The sequence below is a fragment of the Stegostoma tigrinum genome, chromosome 43 (genome assembly GCF_030684315.1).
Source record: "Stegostoma tigrinum isolate sSteTig4 chromosome 43, sSteTig4.hap1, whole genome shotgun sequence".
Lineage (NCBI taxonomy): Eukaryota > Metazoa > Chordata > Chondrichthyes > Orectolobiformes > Stegostomatidae > Stegostoma > Stegostoma tigrinum.
The window spans coordinates 9255236-9274729 of record NC_081396.1 but is presented as its reverse complement, the minus strand read 5'-3'; the positions used below and the strand labels follow the sequence as shown (position 1 = coordinate 9274729).

The following is a 19494-nucleotide window of genomic DNA, read 5'->3' as shown; positions in this document are numbered from 1 at the left end:
GCTAAAGACCATGAGTGCTCAAGCAGCTGAGTTGGCAGCTCAGTCAGTGAGTCATCCAGACAAATATCACGGAAGATTGACTTTCTATTCAGACAGTATGTACATGTGCAATGGTTTGATGGAATACCTACCTATGCGGGAGGCGAGAGGTCTGTATCAGCTGATGGAAAGGCCCTACCTTCTGCTCCCCCCCCCCACCCAATCCCTTGCTGTGATACATTTTTGAAAAGGCAAAAGGGAGCGAAGAGGATGTGATGAAAGTTAAGGCTCATTCGAAGTTATCACCAGAGGGAAAAAGTCAGAAGTCACACAACATCAGGTTAGAGTCCAACAGGAATATTTAAAATCGTAAGCGTTCAGAGTGCTGCTCCATCATTAGGTGAAGCAGCCTAACAAAGCAGCAGTGCTAACAAAAGCTTGTGATTTCAAACAAATCTGTTGGACGATAAGCTGGTGTCGTGGGACTTCTGACTTTGTCCACCCCAGTCCAACACCAGCATCTCCACACATCGTGGCCATCAGAGGGAAATAAAAAGGCAGATGAATTCGCCAAAAAAGCAGCAATGACAAAAGACGATCGATTGCCACAGACCCAGGGAGTAGAAAGCGGAAGAGGAGGCTCCAATTGATTTGCAGGAGAGCAAAGAAAGAATAAAGAGTTGCAAAAGTATTGGAAGGGAAGGAGTCAGAGGAATGTAAGAGTCAAAAGGGTATACATCTAGAGGGTGTTGTGCTATGCAAATGAAAAATTATAGTACCAGAGAGAGAAAGGAATCAGATGATTTATTGATGCCACGATATATATGGATTCAAAGGTTGGAGAGCACTGTGGAGAGGCAGAAAGAGGTATGTTGGTGGCCACGAATGCAAGGGGACTTGGAACAATATGTGAAAAATTATTTGATATGTGCCCAAAATAACTCCGATAGAAGTGTGAAGAAAGGAGTTTTTAAATACACAAGGCCAGCAGAGGGGCTGTGTGTCAATGTACAAATTGACTTGGTGGGTCCCCTACCAGAGGAAGATATAAGCATATCCTGGTGATAGTGGATACCTTCACCAAATGGGTAGGGACATATCCCACATGAGCTCGCACTGCTAGGATACCAGCAAAGATCCAGTTGGAAAAGGATTTTACTCACTGGGGTTTTTACCGAGGAGCATAGAATCATATCGAGGGACACATTTTATGGCCCAAGTGATTTAAAGTGCCATGACAACGCTTGGGATTAAACAAAGGTTCCACATACCTTGGGCCCCAATCTAGTAGAATATTGAAGAGAATAAATCAAACCCTGAAGAACATGCAGGCCAAAATGATACAGCGATGTCAGCTAATGGTTATCCCTCATGTCATGATGATAACAGGAAGTACCATGGCCTCCTCTACAAGATTTACCCCCTATAGGTCAATGACGCGTACAGAGCTGCGTGGCCTGGAGCCAGTTTGGACTGGGCCTGAAGGAGCCAGAGTAGACAGAATGATGAAAGACAAGTGGACACAACAGCTGCTTGAGAGGTTAAAAGAGGTGAATTATGTGGCTGCAAATTACATGGATAGGAATACACAGCAAAGTGAGGGTCTACTTTAACTTAGGGGCAGACCCAGTGGAGGTGCAGGTTGGCCAACAGGTTATAGTTCTCTAATGTTATAGCTCTTTAACAAGGCTAATTAATTCGGGGCAGCTTCTCGTTTACTCGACTCTGGGGAGATGAAACACAATTTCTCTGTCTTTTAGCAGCCTTTTACAACGCCTGCTATTCACATGCTGTAAATTGTTTTTAAACCAGGTTAATTCTTGATAAACCTTTACTATCTGTGTTCTAAACTAAGCCTCTTCTTTACTAAATAAGACAGTATCTATTTGAATTTGATCAATATGGGTGAAATTCTGTCACTGGCATCTTTCCCTTGATCTTTGGATGCAAAGATCTGCACTTAAGCTGCAATTGTTTATTTCCATGTTTTACAACCTGTCTTGCTCTCTCAAGGTTGTCTGTTTACACCATTTGTGGCTCCATCTTCCCTGTGATGGAGCCTCTTTTTACCAACTAAGGTTGTCTGGTCATAAGAATTTAATTAATTTCCTGCTAATTTCACAATACTTATATGGGTGCATGTAACGACAATTACCCAAAGAATTCAGATTTTTGTGGGATCATACTTTTCTTATGGTTCTTGCTAAACACCAAACTGGTTGTCGCTAGATGTCTCATTCAGTTTTTCAAGAATGCTTTCTTGTCAAAAATGCCTGTGTGCCTACAGCTGTCAGTCTTCAGAAGTATGATTAGATTCCTCTGTCTTTTCTGACTGAGACCCTTTAATGACTCTCATAAGACCTTTTGTTATCTTTTCCAGTAACTCCATATGGAGACTGCATATCTGGCTGTGAAACTTTGCTATATGTAGCTGCCAACCCCTTTTGGCCAACTTGTGTCAGCTAAAAAGCCCCAGGTAGTCATCTTGTCAACTTCAGTCATAAGCTGTGATGACAGCCACAAATCCTGTTGGTAGCCAATTGTACAGACATAGAAGTTTCCTTTTGACAAGTGGGGTTCAGGATCAATTAACATTACAAAGGTAACGCGACCATCTACTCCGGGATAACCACTTTCATCTCACATGGAATCACCTTAGAACCGTAGTGTAGTGAGTCGCAAAAAGATACAGGAGAATAAGTCTTCGTTTTAACTAAATAGGAAATGTCTGGTTCAGTTTCATTCAGTTGCCAGGGAGAAGGATTCAGTTGGGAATGAAGGAATAAAAACAATGGTTTTAGTCTTCCTGATATTTAATTGGAGGAGAGTTTACACATCCAGCACTGGATATCAGTGAAATAGTCTGATCATTGGACAACAGGATGAAAGAATCACTGGTGAGGTAGAGGTGGGAGTTAGTTCAATGCACATGAGAACAGTGTTTTCAGATGATGTTTTTGCGGGGTCATGTTCATCAGAAATAAAGGGAGGCCCAGGGTCGATATTTTGGGGACAGCAGGGGGAACTGTAGGAGTGGGAAGGATAGACATAGCCAGTGACACGCTGATCAAATAGAGTGGAACCAGGAGACAGCAACCCCACCCAGCTGGACAACCAGAGGGGTGTTGGGGTAGAATGATATAGTCATCCTTGTCCAAGGTTACAGACAGGTCAACAAGGACAAGAACAGACACCCAGTCACACAGGATGTGGTTTTAATAAGAGTAGTTTCAATGGTACAGTATAGAAACCCTGATTGGAACGTTATAAACCTGGAGTTCAGGGAAATATATGCACAGATCTGGGACATAGTGAAATATTCAAGACCTTTAGAGAGGAAAGGGATGTTGGAGTCAGAGCAGTAGTTTGCAGTGACAGTGCGGTTCAAGATTTGCTTATACAGAAGGTGACAGCGACAGATTTAGAGGACAGTATGACAACACCAAGAGACAGAACTATCAACAATCTCAATGGATATGGAGGAGTCACGTGATAAACAGTTTATTGAAAATAAGGTTGATTGATCACGAGGTGGTTCTTGACGTATGGGGTCTGACAGGGTTTGAGAGCAGATGGGAGAGAAACTGAAGAAAGGTGTCAGTTCAGTGCTCAGGAACTTTAGGGACAGTTTAGCCCAGTGAGCTACAGCAAAGGAAGCAGATCTTAACCTCAGTGACAAAGGAGAGGGAGAGCCCTTCGCAAGGAAGTAATTTATCGTAGCATCACAGAATCCCTACGGTGTGGAAACAGGCCCTTTGGCCCAATGAGTCCACACCAACCCTCAGAGCATCCCACTCTAACCCATCTAATCTACACTTCTCTGAACGCTATGGACAATTTAGCATGGCCAATTCACCTAGCCTGCACATCTTTGGATGAAACCGGAGCACCCATGCAGACACGGGGAGAATGTCCAAACTCCTCACAGACAGTCGCCCAAAGGTGGAATCGAACCGGGGTTCCTGGTGCTATGAGGCAGCAGTGCTAATCACTGAGCCACCATGCTTGTGTTGCAGACATTAAAAAGAATCAGCATCGTCTGTTTCAAAGAAAGCTGGTTTGAATTTATTCAGAATTCTTAACACCTGCATTACTTAACACCAGCAGAATCAGTCCTGGGTGTGTTCTAACAGCAAAATCCAGTCTCTATCATCACTTATGAACCCGCTGGTGCTTCAGCAGGTGGGAAGACTGACTGAATCCTTTCCCGCACTCAGAGCAGATGAACGGCCGTTCCCCTGTGTGCAGTCGCCGGTGTTTCAAAAGGTCAGATGACTGAGTGAATCCACTCCCACACGCAGAGCAGGTGAATGGCCTCTCCCCGGTGTGAATTCGCTGGTGGACAGTGAGCTGAGACGAGTGCTTGAACCCTGCCCCGCAGTGGGAGCACCTGAACGGTCTCTCGTCCGTGTGAACACGTTGGTGTTCTATGAGGTTCCAGGAACTTTTAAAGCATTTCCCGCAGGTCGAACATTTAAAAGGTCGCTCAACAGTGTGAACTCGCTGGTGTGCCATCAAGTTCCCAGAACTTTTAAAGCACTTCCCGCAGTCTGAACATTTAAAAGGTCTTTCGTCAGTGTGAACCCGCTGATGGGACATCAATTCACCGGAGCTTCTGAAGCACTTCCCACAGTCTGTACAATTAAAGGGTCTCTCGTCACTGTGAACGCGCTGATGGGTCATCAACTCCCCTGAACTTTTAAAGCACTTCCCACACTTCGGACATCTAAAAGGTCTCGCCTCAGAGTGAACCTGCTGGTGTTCCTGCAGGGTTGATAACTGGGTGAATCCTTTCCCACACTCGGAGCAGATAAACGGCCTCTCCCCGGTGTGAATTCGCCGATGCCTTTCCAGTTCAGATGGGCATCTGAACCCCTTCCCACAGTCGCCACATTTCCGCGGTTTCTCCCCACTGTGAGTTTGCTTGTGTCTCGAGAGGCCGGATGATCGGTTGAAACCCCGTCCACACTCGGAACATGTGTACGGCTTCTCTCCACCGTGAACAGCGCTGTCCCCTTCCATGTTACGAATCCGATGAAATTCAGGTTATGATATATGGGACGACTCCTTCGGGTCTTGACGTGAAGTCTGGTTTCAATACCCTGACTGCAAATCCTCCCTTTTCGACAGGCTAGCTCATGGAGTGAAAACAGCAGAAAGTGAGAAAGAGAGAGAGAGATGCACAACACCACAGAGGAAACGGCTGTGAAATGCATTGACTAAATCTGTTAATTTCTGTCATCACAAGCAAAACCTGAGGTGATGGAATTCAGAAAGCAGGATTTTTCTTTCTTTCTGGCTCTGCATCATTAAAAGACCCTGGCTGTGAAAGGCCAGAGGACAGGCTGGATTCTCAACTTGTCTCCGTTCAGAACAATGGGCAGCAAGCGCTTCACAGTCATGCCAGACATTGCCCCCAACAAAGATGGCAGCTACGCACACGTCCCGCTGTCCAGTGCCCCCAAGAAAGATGGCAGCACCCGCCCCGGAGCTAGTAAACGGGAAGAAGTCTGAAGCCTTTTTTTCCGTTTGGTGCAAAGGAGGGAAGACGGAGTTTCTTATTCAGGGTTTGAGGCTGACAGAGGTGTTTTTTTTGCCTACTCCTCTCCGCCAACCCGCTGCCTGTCTACCGCCTTTTCGCTGAGCCTCACCTTTTCTGATCCAAGAAACAAGAGACTGGCTGCCGTCAACCTGGAGGAAAATGGTAGCTGCGCATGTGCTCTACCGATCGGCGCCGCGCACCAGTACTGCGCATGCCTACATACGCCACCACACGCCAGCTGATTGAGGGCCGCTCCTGGCCTATAGGAGGGGGTGGGCCCTGTTGATCGAACCAACAAGAGCGGCTGGTCCTCCAACCAATGGGAGTGAATGAAGAGGGGGTCTGAGCCCAGCGCCACCTCCTTGGCTGAAAGTCTGCCTCATCTGGAAGTCGTTGAGTTGCAGAACATTAAAATTGGAGATGTACAATCATCTCCTCATCTTTACCCTTCACTTTCTCCCGAGTCTTTTAAAGCTCGCTTCTGGGGAGAACAATCATCCTGACAATCCAACCCATTTCTCCCTGGATGGGGAAATACTCTTGCAAATACTTGAACCCTGTTTTACAAATCACTTCTTCGCCATCCCGGCTCTGAGTAGAGCAATTGCTGTTTCTTCAGGCCCACCACCAAAGTGAAAGCCCTTGTCTCTGATGACATTTTGAGAAATTGTCCCTGCATCCTCTCCAAGGCTTTGACATCATTCCTAAACTCTGGGGCACAGAAATCTCCACAATGTTTCAGCTGAGGATTAGTCATTCTTTTATAAAAATTCAGTATGTCTTCCTCGCTTTTGAACTTAATGCCTCCAATAATGAAGTGGAGGATCCTCTGCTTGATTTTTTTCAAACAACTTGATCAACTTGTCATATCACTGTCAAGGGCTGTGTCCATACATTTATAGGTCACTGTTCAAAATTATTCCATTTAGCTCAACTTACTTCCTCACATGCCTCTGTTGAAAATCCATTATTATCTGTGAATCCTCAAGTGTGGCAATAAAGAGTCCTAGCAAAACCGGAATTAATCGGTATCATGGAGCAAGCTGGTTGCAGTCATATCTACCACACAGGAAAATGATTGTGGTTGTTGAAGGTCAGTCATCTTAGCTCCAGGATATCCCTGCAGGAGTTCCTCAGAGTAAGGTCCTAGGCACAACCATCTTCAGCTACTTCATCAATGACCATCCCTCCATCATACAATTGGAGGTGGGGATGTTCGCTGATGTTTACACACTGCTCAGCACCATTCACAACTTCTCAGATACTGAAGCAGTGCATGTTCAAATCTGACAATATCCAGGCTTTGGCTGACAAGTGGCAAGTATCGTTCATGGCAAATAAATGCCAGGCTAAGACCATCACCAATAAAAGACCATCTAACCACCGCCCCTTGACATTCATTAGTGTTACCATCACTGAAACCTCCACTATCAACATCCTGATGGGTTACCATTGACTAGAAACTCACTGGACTTGCCACAGAAACAGTGGCTAGAACAGCAGGCCAGAGGTTAGGAATACAGTGGCAACGAGTATGACAGAATACTCCCCACTTGACTGGATGGGTGCAGCTCCAACAACACTCAAGAAGCTTGACATGATCCAGGACAAAGCAGCACACTTGATTGTCACCACATCCACAAGCATCCAACCCCTCCACCACCAACATTCAGTAGCAACAGGATTGCACTGCAGAAATTCAAAGATCATTAGACAGCACCTCATGACTTCCACCTAGAAGAGGAAAAGTAGATACATGGATACATCGCCAGCTTAAAGTTCCCCTACCAAGCCCTTACCTTCTTGACTTCGAAGTGTATGGCTATTCCTTCAGTGTGACTGGGTCAAAATCCTTAAATTCTCTTTCTAAGGATATTGTGGGTCAAACTACAGCATGCGGACTGCAGAGGTTCAAGAGGCAGCTCATGGCCACCTTCTCAAGCACAATTAGGGATGAACAACAAATGCTGGCCAGCCAGTGGACACTCACATCCCGCGAGTGAATTTTTATTTTAAAAGAATCACTGATGTTTTGAGAATGAGAAAGGTGCGAAATGATCACAAAAACTCTTTAGAACTGATTTAATTTTGCAAATTTTTCCTCCAATGATTAAAACTGAGTGATACTCACTGAAAACCATTTACTGCAGAAACCACTTCAACTAGGAATCAAAGATAAACATAAAATAAAAAAGAGGATCAGGAGTTTGCCATTTAGCCCTTCGAGCCTGCTCCAGCATTCAATGAGCATGGCTAATTATCCAGCCAAGTATCCTGTTCCTCCTTCCTGGAAGAAAGGGGAAAGGATCCCAGACTCCAGTTCTTCAAGTTTAACTACAGAACCGACAGCTTAATCAGTTCCATTCTCAGACCCCAGCAATTACAAAACACTGTCCACAGGGGTGTCCTTCCGGTACCGAGTAACCAACAGTGGTGCTTTAACCAACACCAACAACTGGAACTGATTTAATCAGTCACCCATCTGATTGCAGTTTGTGGAATTTTGCTGTGAACAAACTGACGTTGTACACAAGTAACAGTTTGTATTTATACAATTGCGCTGAATGCAATAAAAAGTTGCAATGTGTTCCAGAGAAATCTCATGAAGAAGCAATGTGGTAGAATCTAATAGGGCATCATTAGGAAAGGTGCTTCACTGGAAAACCCAGTTTTTAACAAGCATCTTTATTTAGAGATGGAGAGAATCAGGAATGGAACATCAGAGCTTTTTGCTCAGGCACAGCCACCAACGATGCAGTGACTAAAAACAAGGAGACTTAAGATGGCAGAATGAGAAAACGGCAGGCGTCTCAGACGGTTGTATGACTGGAGATTACAGACACAAGCAAGGACAAGGCCACAGTGGAGTTTGAAAACAAGGATGCAAGTTTTAAAATCTGAGACTGCCTATGTCCTTGATACAGCTAGTGTGACCAAATGAGTGGACAGGATTTGGTACAAGAAAGCAGACAGACAAAGTTTTGGATGATTTTGTGTTTGTGAATGTGAGGCTGGTCGGGGTGGGGGGGGGGGGGGGGGGGCGGTGTTGGAATTGTTAAGTCTAAAGTTAACACTGGCATGCATGAGGGTTTCTGCAGTGGATGGGATGGAAATGGGTGATGTTCCAGAGATTAAAATAGCTGGTATTAGTCATTCTGTGAGGGTGTGGTCATCTTGGCATCACATATGCCACAGAGATTGTGCGCTGTGTGGTTCAGCCTCAGTCAGATCCCCAAGGGAGTGGCAGACCCGGAACTGACTATGCAGCGGCAAACAAAAACAATGGCTTTGATCACCCCAATTCGTAAACAGAGTAAATTTCTGCTCAAGCAGCCCTGGATGTGGGATTATCAGGTTGATAATTTACTAACAGTTGGGGAATGGAGAGGGATGGTGGTGAAGTAAAACTGGGCATTGTCAGTGTGCATGGGAAAAGTCACCTAGTGCAGCATGTAAATGAGAACCAGAAGGAGTGGAGGATAGATCCTCCATTATCTAAGCTCACCAACCCAAAAAAAATCATCCAGTTATCCCTACTCTCTGCTTCCTGCTATTAAACCAATCAAGTTTCCATTTTAATGTTAATCTCGACAACACACAATCTCATTGTTTTGTCATCTTGAAAGTAAAGGTAAAGTTGCTATAATCTCCAGGTTCAGTTTGTCCTCTGCAAAGTATCATTTTACTTTCACTTTTCCTTTAAAATTGCAGAAAATCTTACTGCTTTTACACTTCTAGCTAGGATTTTCTTGTACTTTCATTTCTCTATTATTTTCTATTTTCATAGAATCATAACAGCCCAGCAACAGATGCAGGTCCAACTTGACCAGGCTGACCAAGTTTGCCAAACTGAACTAGTCCCAGTTGCCTGTGTTTTGCCCACCTCTTTTTAAACCTTTCCTAATTACGTAAATATTTAAATGTCTTTTAAGTGTCGTACCTGCATCTAGCACCTCCTCTGGCAGAACTGTCCTCCGTGGATAAAATTACTCCTCAGTTTCGTTTTAAGTCTTTCTCCTCTCACCTTAAAAATGTCCCCAATAAGTTTTCAATTCCCCCCACCATTGGGAGAAGACCTTTGCTATTGACCTTATCTATACCCCTCATGAGTTTATAAAACTCCATATGGTCATCTTTCAACCTCATTCGCTCCAGTGAATAGAGTTTTAGCTTTTCCAGCCTCTCAATGTAACCCGAACCCTCCATTCCCAGCAACAACCTATTAAATATGTTCTGAACCCATTTCAATTTAATAATACCTTATTGTTGTGCTTTGCTGGCTTTACCTTCTAACTAACTTTGCAGAATTGTATAGTTTCCTTTCCTTTTGACATTACCATGAACTTTCTTAGTTCACCACAGAGGGTAAATTCTTCTCTGAGAGGATTTCTTTCTCACTAGAATGTAACACGGCTGAATGTTATGAAACATTTCCTGAATGTCTGCCATTGCAACTCGACCAACCTACCATAATTTCATTTCCATTTCTGTTCGCACCCGCTTGTTATAACAAGTTTTGAATCACTAGTGCGAGACCCAAGCTTTTCTCCCTCACACAGAATGGGAAAATCAATTTCATTTCGATCATTTCTACCAATAGGATGCACAATTATGAAGTCATTGATTCAGTTCGGTCTTGGATGTGATTAAACAGCAAGATCCAATCTGTGTTGTTATTTGTGAACTTGCTGGTGTCTCAGAAGGTGGGATGAACGTGTGTATCCCTTCCCACATTCAAAACAAATGAACGGCCTCTCCCCAGTGTGAACACGGTGGTGCGACTGAAGGGTGGCTAACTCAGTAAATCCTTTCCCACACTCTGGGCAGGTGAACGGTTTCTCCCCAGTGTGAACTCGTTGGTGTGTCAACAGGTTGGATGAGCGTCTGAACCCCTTCCCACACTCTGAGCACGTGAACAGTTTCTCTCCCACGTGTACGTGCTGGTGCCTCAGCAGGACTGATAACTCGGGGAATTCCTTTCCGCACTCCGGACAGGTGAACTGCTTCTCCCGAGCGTGAAATTGCTGATGTTTCAGCAGGTTCGACGGCCGAGTGAACGCCCTCCCGCACTCGGAGCAGGCGAACGTCTCCCCGGTGTGAACCCGCTGGTGGACGGCGAGGTGAGAGGATCGCCTGAACCCAGACCCGCACCGGGAGCATCTGAACGGTCTCTCGTCCGAGTGAACGCGTTGGTGGCGTATCAGGTCCCCAGAGCATTTGAAGCACTTGCTGCAGTCCAGGCAATTGAAAGGTCTCTCATCGGTGTGAACTCGCTGGTGTTTCAGCAGGTCAGAGGACCGAGCAAATCCCTTATCACATACGGAGCACATGAACGGCCTCTCCCCTGTGTGAGTCCGTCGATGAGTTTCCAGCTGAGACGGATATTGGAATCCCTCTTCACAGTCCCCACACTTCCATCGTTTCTCCCCGTTGCGACTGCATTTGTGTTTTGAGAGGCCAGATGATCGGCTGAAGCCTCGTCTGCACACAGAACACACGTATGGTTTCTCCCCGCTGGGAGCACTGGTTTTAACGTCTATGTTCATCATCTGAAGATATTTGGGGTTGCAACAAATCAGATCCTGCTGCGATGTTTGACTTGAGTTTCCTGACTGCAAGTCATCCGTCCTTTTCCAATAGAAAACAGAAAAAATAAAGCGAGTGAAAAAGAATGCTCCCAAAAAAACCCAGGAAATCATTTCAGACAGACAGACAGAGAGCGGGGTGGGGTGGGTGCGGGAGACAGAGCCGGAGAAGATGAAAGAGGGGGAGTTTTATCTGTATACAACCACTCAGACAGACTTGTCCAAGCCTTCTATCTGCACCAGACAGAAGGGCCTGTGTAGCTGGTGTAGGTGAACAGCAGCACTTCCAAATTGCCTTTCAAGTCATAATGTCCTGACCTGGATGTCAGGGACCCAGCTGACAGCTCACACTTGTTGCTAATGTGCATGAATCTCTGCCAGTGAGAGAGCAGTTTGCAATGTAAAGAGACTTTGGCCTGGTCAAGAGAAGCACTGAGTGGAAAAAGCAGAGAGCGTGTGCTGCCCTTCAATAAATAAAACCTCTCCCGCTGACAGTTGTCAGGAGTAACCCAGAGTGAGACACAGAATCCCTACAGTGTGGAAACAGGCCCTTCAGCCCAACAAGTCCACACTGACCTTTTGAGCATCCCACCCAGACCCATTCTCCAAACCCACCTAATCTACACGTCCATGAACTCTATCGGCAATTGAGCGCAGCCAATCCACTTAGCCTGTACATCTTTGGACTGTAGGAAGAAACCGGAATACCTGGAGGAAACCCGCGCAGACACAGGGAGAATGTGCAGACATAGGCAGTTGCCCAAGGGGGAATCAAACCTTGGCCCCTGACGCTGTGAGGCAGCGGTGCTAACCACTGAGCTGCCACACCACCCCAGTTGGGGGGAGGAATCTGGTGGCAGGTGGGGAAATCACTGCAGAGGGGAAAGAGATTTTTTTTTCTGGTTCACAGCTTATAAGGTTTTGTAACTGAAGCCCATGATCGGGGCCCCGCACAATACAGTGACGTTACATCCCACCCAAAAGTTCACTAGTCAGTGACAGATACTAATCTGATTCAACATTATAGGTTATTTCAGATTGACAGTAAAATAGGGGAAATATGCACAGACCAAGTAAGATTTTTTTAAAAAAAAATCAAAGTACATAAGATAGAGAAGCAGAGCCAGGTGGTGTGTTGTACCTGTATGATGTGAGAGCTGGCAAACCTCATTGCGGTTCATACTGATCACATCTGTACCAAGTGTTGGCTGCTTGAGGAACTCTGGCTGACAGGTCACTGAGCTGAGCTTTGAGCTTCAAGTGCTGCGACACATCAGGGAGTTGGGGGGGAAAAAAGAGTTACTTGGATGCTGTGTTTCAGGAGGCAGTTAGATTAACTACCTTGAATTCGGGTCAGTGCTAGGGAACAGGAGAATGGGACTATGAGTGAGGCAGGTCAGGGAATTTAGGGGCTAGTGCCGAATGAGCCTCAGCCCTTGAGCTTGTCAAACGGGTTTCAGATTCTTGCCTCTGTGTAGATGAGAGTGGGGGCAGTAGGAAGGATGAACAAACTGATCACAGCACTGCGGTAAAGGGAGTCATTCAAGGAGCTGACGATGGATAGACAATGGCAGACATTTAAAGGATACATGGATGACAGTCAATAATTGTATATCCCTGTCTGGAGCTACAGTAAAACGGGGAAGGTGGATCAATCATGGCTAACAAGGGAAATCATTGAACGTTTTAAAGCCAAAGAGGAGGTATATGAATTGACCAGAAAAAGCAGCAAATCTGACGACTGGGACAAATTTAAAATTGAGCAGTGGAGGATAAAGGGTTTAATTCATAAGGGGAAAATAAAATATCAGTGTAAGTTTGCAGAAAACATAAAAACTGACTGCAAACGTTTCTATAGATACATGAAGAGAAAAAGACTGATGAAGACAAATGTAGATCCATTACAGTCTGAATCAGGTGAACTCACTGGACAACAAAGAGATGGCTGACCAGTTGAACAAATACTTTGGATCTATCTTCAGTAAGGAGGACACAAATAACCTTCCAGAAATGGCAAGGGACAGAGGGTCAAGTATGGAGGAGGAACTGAAGGAAATCCCTATTAGTCAGGAAATGGTATTGGGAAAATTGATAGGATTAAAATCCGATAAGTCCTCAGGGCCTGATGCTCTGCATCATAGAGTACTTAAGGAAGCGTCCTTACTAATAGCATATGCATTGGTGATCATTTTCCAGCATTCTATAGACTCTGGAAGAATTCCAATGGATAGTTAATGTAACACCACTTTTTAAACAAAAAGGAGGGAAACAGAAAAATAGGGAATTATAGGCCACTTAGCCTGGCATCAATGTTGGGGAAGATGCTGGAGTCAATTATTAAGGATGTACTAACTCAGCACTTGGAAAGTCAACATAGGCACACTAAAGGGAAATCATGCTTGAAAAATCTTCTGGAATTTTTTTTGAGGATGTAACCAGTAGAGTGGACCCGGTTGAAACAGGTGACATTGTGTATCTGGACTTTCAGAAAGCTTTTAACACGGTACCATACAAGAGATCAGTAAAGGAAATAAAGCTCATGATATTGGAGGTAGTGCATTGATGCAGATAGAGAAGTGGTTGGCAGACAGGAAGCAGGGAGGTGGAATAAATGAGTCCTTTTCAGAGAGGCAGGCAGTGACAAGTGGGGTACGACAGCGTTCAGTACTGGGACCCCAGCTGTTCACAACATACATTAACAATTTGGGCGAAGGAATTGAAAGCAACATCTCCAAATTTGCAGACGACACTGAGCTGGGGAGCAGTGTGTGCTCTAAGGAGGATGCTAAGAGGCTGCAGGGTGACTTGGACAGGCTGGTTGAGTGGGCAAATACAATACAGTGTGGATAAATGTGAAGTTATCCACTTTGGTCACAAAAGCAGGAAGGAAGATTATTATCTGAATAATGGCAGTTTAGGAGAAGGTGAGAGGACGAGACCTGGGTATCATAGTGCAACAGTCGCTGAAGGTTGGCATATGGGTCCAGCAGGCAATGAGGAAAGCTAATAGCCTGCTGGCCTTCATAACGAGAGGATTTGAGTATCAGAGTAGGGATGCCCTGAAGAAAGAGATTCTGCTGAGGGAACATGAGCAGCTAGGAGCTAAAATTAGAAAGCAAAACCAAAAGGTAACAATCTCTGGATTACTACCTGAGTCACAAGCTAACTGGCACAGGGTAAACTAGGTTAAAGAGGCAAACACGGCTGAAAAGATCAGTGTGGGAGAAATGGGTTCAAATTCATGGGACATTGGTGTCAGTAATGGTAAAGTACGGAGCTGTTCTCATGAGACAGACTCCATTTGAATCATTCAGAAATAGTAGGAACTGCCGCTGCTGGAGTCTGAGATAATAAAGTGTGGAGCTGGATGAGCACAGCGGGCCAGGCAGCATCAGGGGAGCAGGAAAGTTCTGACGTTTCAGGTCGGGAACCTTCTCCAGATATAGGGGAGGGGAAGGGACCTTGAATTAAATGGGGGGAGGGTCAGTGACAGCAGATAGGTAGTGGTGGGGATTGTGTTATCTCAATTTGAATCACACTGGATTCTTGTGAAGTGCATAAGTTGGTCTGTAGCTAGACCTCAAACTAAATAGTTGGGGGGGTGTGTTACAAGGAAAATAACAGAAAGAGCTAAAAATGGGGAGTGATCAGCAAAGGTTAATGTTTCCAAAACAAGTATCAGGACAGAGTATGGAAATGATACAGAGTCAGAAGCCGAGAATCTGTGTGGGTGGGGGAAAAGGAGAAATCGTCTCGATGGTAGTTGTGGAGAAACCTCCTAACAGTAGTCAGGATGTGGGAAAGAACGTAAATCGGTCGATTAAAAAAAGGCATTTAAGGCACAATTACAATAAGTGTGGGGGACTTTGATATGCAGGTGAACTAGGAAAATCATGGTGGTAATGGACTTCAAGAAAAAGAATTTCTGGAACGTCTAAGAGATTGCTTTTTGGGAGCAGCTTGTGGTAGAATCCACTAGGGAACACGCAATTCTGGATTTAGTGACATGCAATGAGGAAGACTTGATTTGGGAGCTAAAGGTCAGAGAACCCCAAGGGACCAGTGACCATAAGAGAATTTGACTTGCTGTTCGAGAAAGAAAGAAGATTGGATCAGATGTAACGGTATTACAATTGTGTAAAAGGTAACTACAAAGACATGAAGGAGGAGTTGGCCAGGATTGAATGGCAGGAGTTTCTGAATGGAATGCAGGAGGCCACAGCAGAAATCATTCCAAGGAAGAAATATGCTAAGGATAGGATGAGACAACTGCGGCTGACAAGCGAAGCTGGGGAAAGCATAAAAGCAAAAGCATACAACGTGCTGAAGATTAGTGAGAAGCCAGAGCATTGGGAACCCTTTATAAACCAGTAGAGGATGACTGACAAAAAAAAGCAGTAAGAGTAGAGAGGAGATAAACAAGAGAGTAAGCCAGCTCACAACAAAAGAGAAGATTGCAAAAGTTTTTTTTTTAAAAAGGTAGCTAAAAGGTAAAAGAGGGGCAACGGAGAACTTTGGATGGCTGGAAAAGTAGGAATAGGGAACAAAGAAGTGGTGGTGGAACTGAATCATTACTTGGCATCAGTTTTCAGTGAAAGACACCAGCAACATACTAGAACCTCAAGACAGACAGGGGAAGAGTTGAGCGCAGTGGCCATCACGAAGGAAAAGGTGTTGGGAAGCTGAAAGGTCTGAAGGCAGATAAATCATCCCGACTAGATGGGCTATTTCCCATGCTTCTGAAGGAAAGTAAGGAGGCATGGGATTCAGGGAAATTTTGATGTCAGGATTGAGAATTGGCTGCACAATAGAAGACAGAGAGTGGTAGCAGATGGAACGTATTCAGCCTGGAGCTCGGCGACCAGTGGCGTTCCACAGGAACCTGTTCTGGGACCCCTGCTCTTTGTGATTTTTTAAATGACTTGGAGGAGGAAGTGGAAGGGTGGATTAGTAAGTTTGCTGATGACACGAAGGTTGGTGGAGTTGTGGATAGTGTGGAGGGCTGTTCTAGGTTGCAACAGAACATTGACAGGATGCAGAGCTGAGCAAAGAAGTGGCAGATGGAATTCAACAGGAAAAATGTGAAGTGATTCATTTTGGAAGGTTGAATTTGAATGCAGAATACAGGGTTAATGGCAGGATTCTTGGTAGTGTGGAGGAACAGGGAGATCTGGGGCCCACATCCATAGATCCCTCAAAGTTGCTACCCAAGTTGATAGGGTTGTATGATATGTTGTCTTTCAGCGGCAGGGGAATTGAGTTTAAGAGCCACAAGGTTATGCTGTAGCTCTATAAAACCCTGGCTAGACTGTTCAGTTTTCGTCACCTCATTATAGGAAGGATGTGGAAGCTTTAGAGAGGGTGCAGAGAAGATTTACCCAGCATGCGATCTGGACTGGAGTGCAGAGTCTTATGAGGAAAGGTTGAGAGAAGTAGGGCTTTTATCATTGGAGCGAAGAAGGATGAGAGGTGACTTGATAGAGGTGTACGAGTGATGAGAGGGATAGATAGACCGGATAGCCAGAGACCTTTTCCCAGGGTGGAAATGACTATTACGAGGGGACATAATTTTAAAGTGATTGGAGGAAGGTGTAGGGGAGATGTCAGAGGTAGGTTCTTCACACAGAGAGTGGGGAGTGTGTGAAATGTGCTGCCAGCAGTGGTATAGAGTCAGAGACAGTGGGGACATTTAAGCGACTCTTGAATAGGCACATGGAGGATAGTAAAATGTCCAGTATGAGGGCTAGTTTGATCTTAGTAGGATAATAGGTCAGCACAACGTCGTGGGCCGAAGGGCCTGTACTGTGCTGTATTATTGTGCTTTCTATGAGATAGCGAGGAGATTGTAGACGCATTGGTGGTGATATTTCAGGAACTGGAGTCAAGGAGGGTCTATCTGAGAGGACTCAGAAAACAGCTAATGTAACAGTGCGTTTAAGAAGCGAGGGAGGCAGAAGACGGGAAACTATAGGCCGCTTATCCTGCCCCTAATTGTTAGTAAGAGTATCGAATCCACTACTAAGGATGAGATTGCCGAGTACTTGGAAGTGGCATGGTAATGTAGGGCTGAAACAATATGGCTTTGTTAAGGGGAGGGTATACCTTAGCACTGATTTTGAGGAGGGAATGAGCAAGTTAGACAAAGGAGAGCCAGTGGGCCTGATCGATTGGATTTCCAGAATGCATTTGACAAGATGCTGCACAGGAGGATGCTAAATAATCTAGGAGCCTATCGCGTTAGGGGCAAGATACTGGCATGGAAAGATGGTTGGCTTACTGGTAGAAGGCAGAGAGTAGGGATAATGGAGTCTTTTTCAGGATGGCAGCTGGTGGCTCGAGAAGTTCCACAAAAGTCAGTGTTGGGACCACAACTATTCACATTATACATTAACGATCTGGACAGCGGAACTGAGATTGCAAAGTTTTCAAATGACACAAAGTTAAGTGGAGGGACAAATAGTGTTGAGAAAGCAGGGAGATGGCAGAAGGACAGAAATGCTAGGCAAGTAGGCAAAGAAGTGACAGCTGGATACAATGTATGAGATAATGCACTTTGGAAGAACGGAGCAGCAGGCTACTTTCTAACTGGGGAAAGACTTTGGAAGTCTGAAACAGAAAGGAACTCCAAAGTCTCTTAAGTATAATATGCACGCTCATTTGGCAGTTAGGAAGGCAAATGCAACGTTCGCATTTATTTCAAGAGGGCTGGAATACACAGCAGAAACGTACGGCTGAAGCCAATACTCTGGTCAGACTGCATCTGAAACACTACGAACAGTTTTGGGCCCATATCCAAGGAAGTACATGCTGCTATCAGAATGGGTTCAGAGATTTATGAGAATGATTTGGGAAACAAAGGGCTTGTCATAGGAGGAGTTGAGGACTCTGGGAGGGTGTCTGAAGAAGTTCAGGAGTATGATCAAAGATCTCATTAAAACTTACAGATACTGAGAGGCAATGGATCGACTAGGTATGGAGAAGATGGTTCCATTAGTAGGACAGACCAACAACTGAGCAATTAGACTCAGACTGAACTGAGATGAGAAAGAATTTCTTTAACCAGAGGGTAGAACTTTAACACATAGATCCATGGAGGGAAAGTCATTGAGTGTTTATAAAAGAGATAGATAAGTTCTTGATGGGTAAGGGGATCAACGGTTACAGGGAAAAGGCAGAAGAATAGGGTTGAGAAACATATAAGCCATGATTGAATGACAGAGAAGATCTGACATGTCAAATTTTGCTCCTCTATCTTATTGTCTTGTGTGCCAACTAGCATGTTTTAGTTATTTAGTGACTGTATGTCACTTTTAGAGCATATGTCATAATTTAACCCCCCCGAGTCGAGGTACAACTCTGGTAAACCTGTTCTGTGCTTTCACTCAGGCCAATACAGACTCTTCTTCCGCACGAGAATTGAACATTTACTGCTGGTGGGATATCTAACTAGGATATAGAAGAGCCTAGTGCTTTTTCAATCACAGTCATACCTGAAATGTTTTCCCAGAGGAGAGCCTTTTCTCTTCCGGATAAATCGAGCCACATGTCACAGATCTTGATGTAGTTTTTTTTTGTTTCGACTTCCCTGCCTGCAAATCCTTCTCATTCAATATCCTGGAAAAGGTGATTACAAAAAAGAAAAGCCATGACTGCCAGTCTTGGTTCGAAATTGTAAAGAGACAAATATTTCTCGAGGTTGGAGCTTGCTGTGTAAGTAGTCCCCTTCCGTCCACCAATCAAAATACGTCCTGCTGCAACTTGCCCCCGAGAAAGATGGCAACGCCCTCCATCCTCACCGGAACGTTGCCCCCAACAAACATGGCGGCGACCAACACGGGAGCAAGTCGGCTCTGTTGAGGCCCTGAAACTATGCCCTCGTTCGCTGCAAACGGGGGACCGAGCGCATCCAGTACGGGTCGGAGGCCTACACCAAGTGCTTACAAAGCCTCCCAATCTACAACTGTCTCCATTTCTCCACAGCCACACTCCGTCACAGCTACCTCCTCCCGCACTCAGCCCAAACCTAAGTCACAGCCGCAAGGCGCGTGCGCGGACGCGGTGCAGGCGGATCACGTGACGCACACCTGGGCTCGCCTCTCATTCACTGCGATTGGCGGGAGGGCGGTCCACGCCTCCGCCCCTTCTATTGGTACAAGGGTGCTGTCAATCACCGACCCCCTCTCCCTATACGAGGTGGATCCGGGCTGGAATAGCGAGGGTGGATGTGCGAGGTAACAAGCTGGATGAACGCAGCTGGCCAAGCAGCATTGGGGGGTTCAGGGAAGCTGACGTTTCGGGGCTAGCCCTTTCTTCAGTAATGGTGGGCAAGGGGGTACCTGAAATAAATGGGGAGACAGGGGGAGGTGGATAGAGGAGGTAGACAAGTTT

General features: G+C 45.3%; 1 protein-coding gene across 1 annotated transcript; it reads right to left on the bottom strand.

Annotated features, from left to right (window-relative positions):
- Window positions 1-1080: 1080 nt before the first annotated feature.
- Window positions 1081-19128, bottom strand: LOC125448870 (gastrula zinc finger protein XlCGF26.1-like). Its single transcript, XM_048524424.2, has 3 exons — window positions 18597-19128; window positions 10207-11149; window positions 1081-5025 (listed from the first exon to the last, which is right to left on the bottom strand). Exons 2-3 carry the CDS (start codon window positions 11068-11070, stop codon window positions 4132-4134), a joined length of 1758 nt encoding a protein of 585 aa, XP_048380381.1. The 5' UTR covers window positions 11071-11149; window positions 18597-19128; the 3' UTR covers window positions 1081-4131.
- Between the last annotated feature and the right edge of the window lie 366 nt (window positions 19129-19494).

Bases quoted from the DNA above. Each gene is read 5' to 3' on its own strand.
- LOC125448870 (XM_048524424.2), bottom strand. From the start codon at position 11,070: ATGATGAACATAGACGTTAAAACCAGTGCTCCCAGCGGGGAGAAACCA. The intron at 5,026-10,206 runs GTTCACAAATAA...CATATATCATAA, and splicing joins ACCTTCTGAGACACCAGCAA to CCTGAATTTCATCGGATTCG.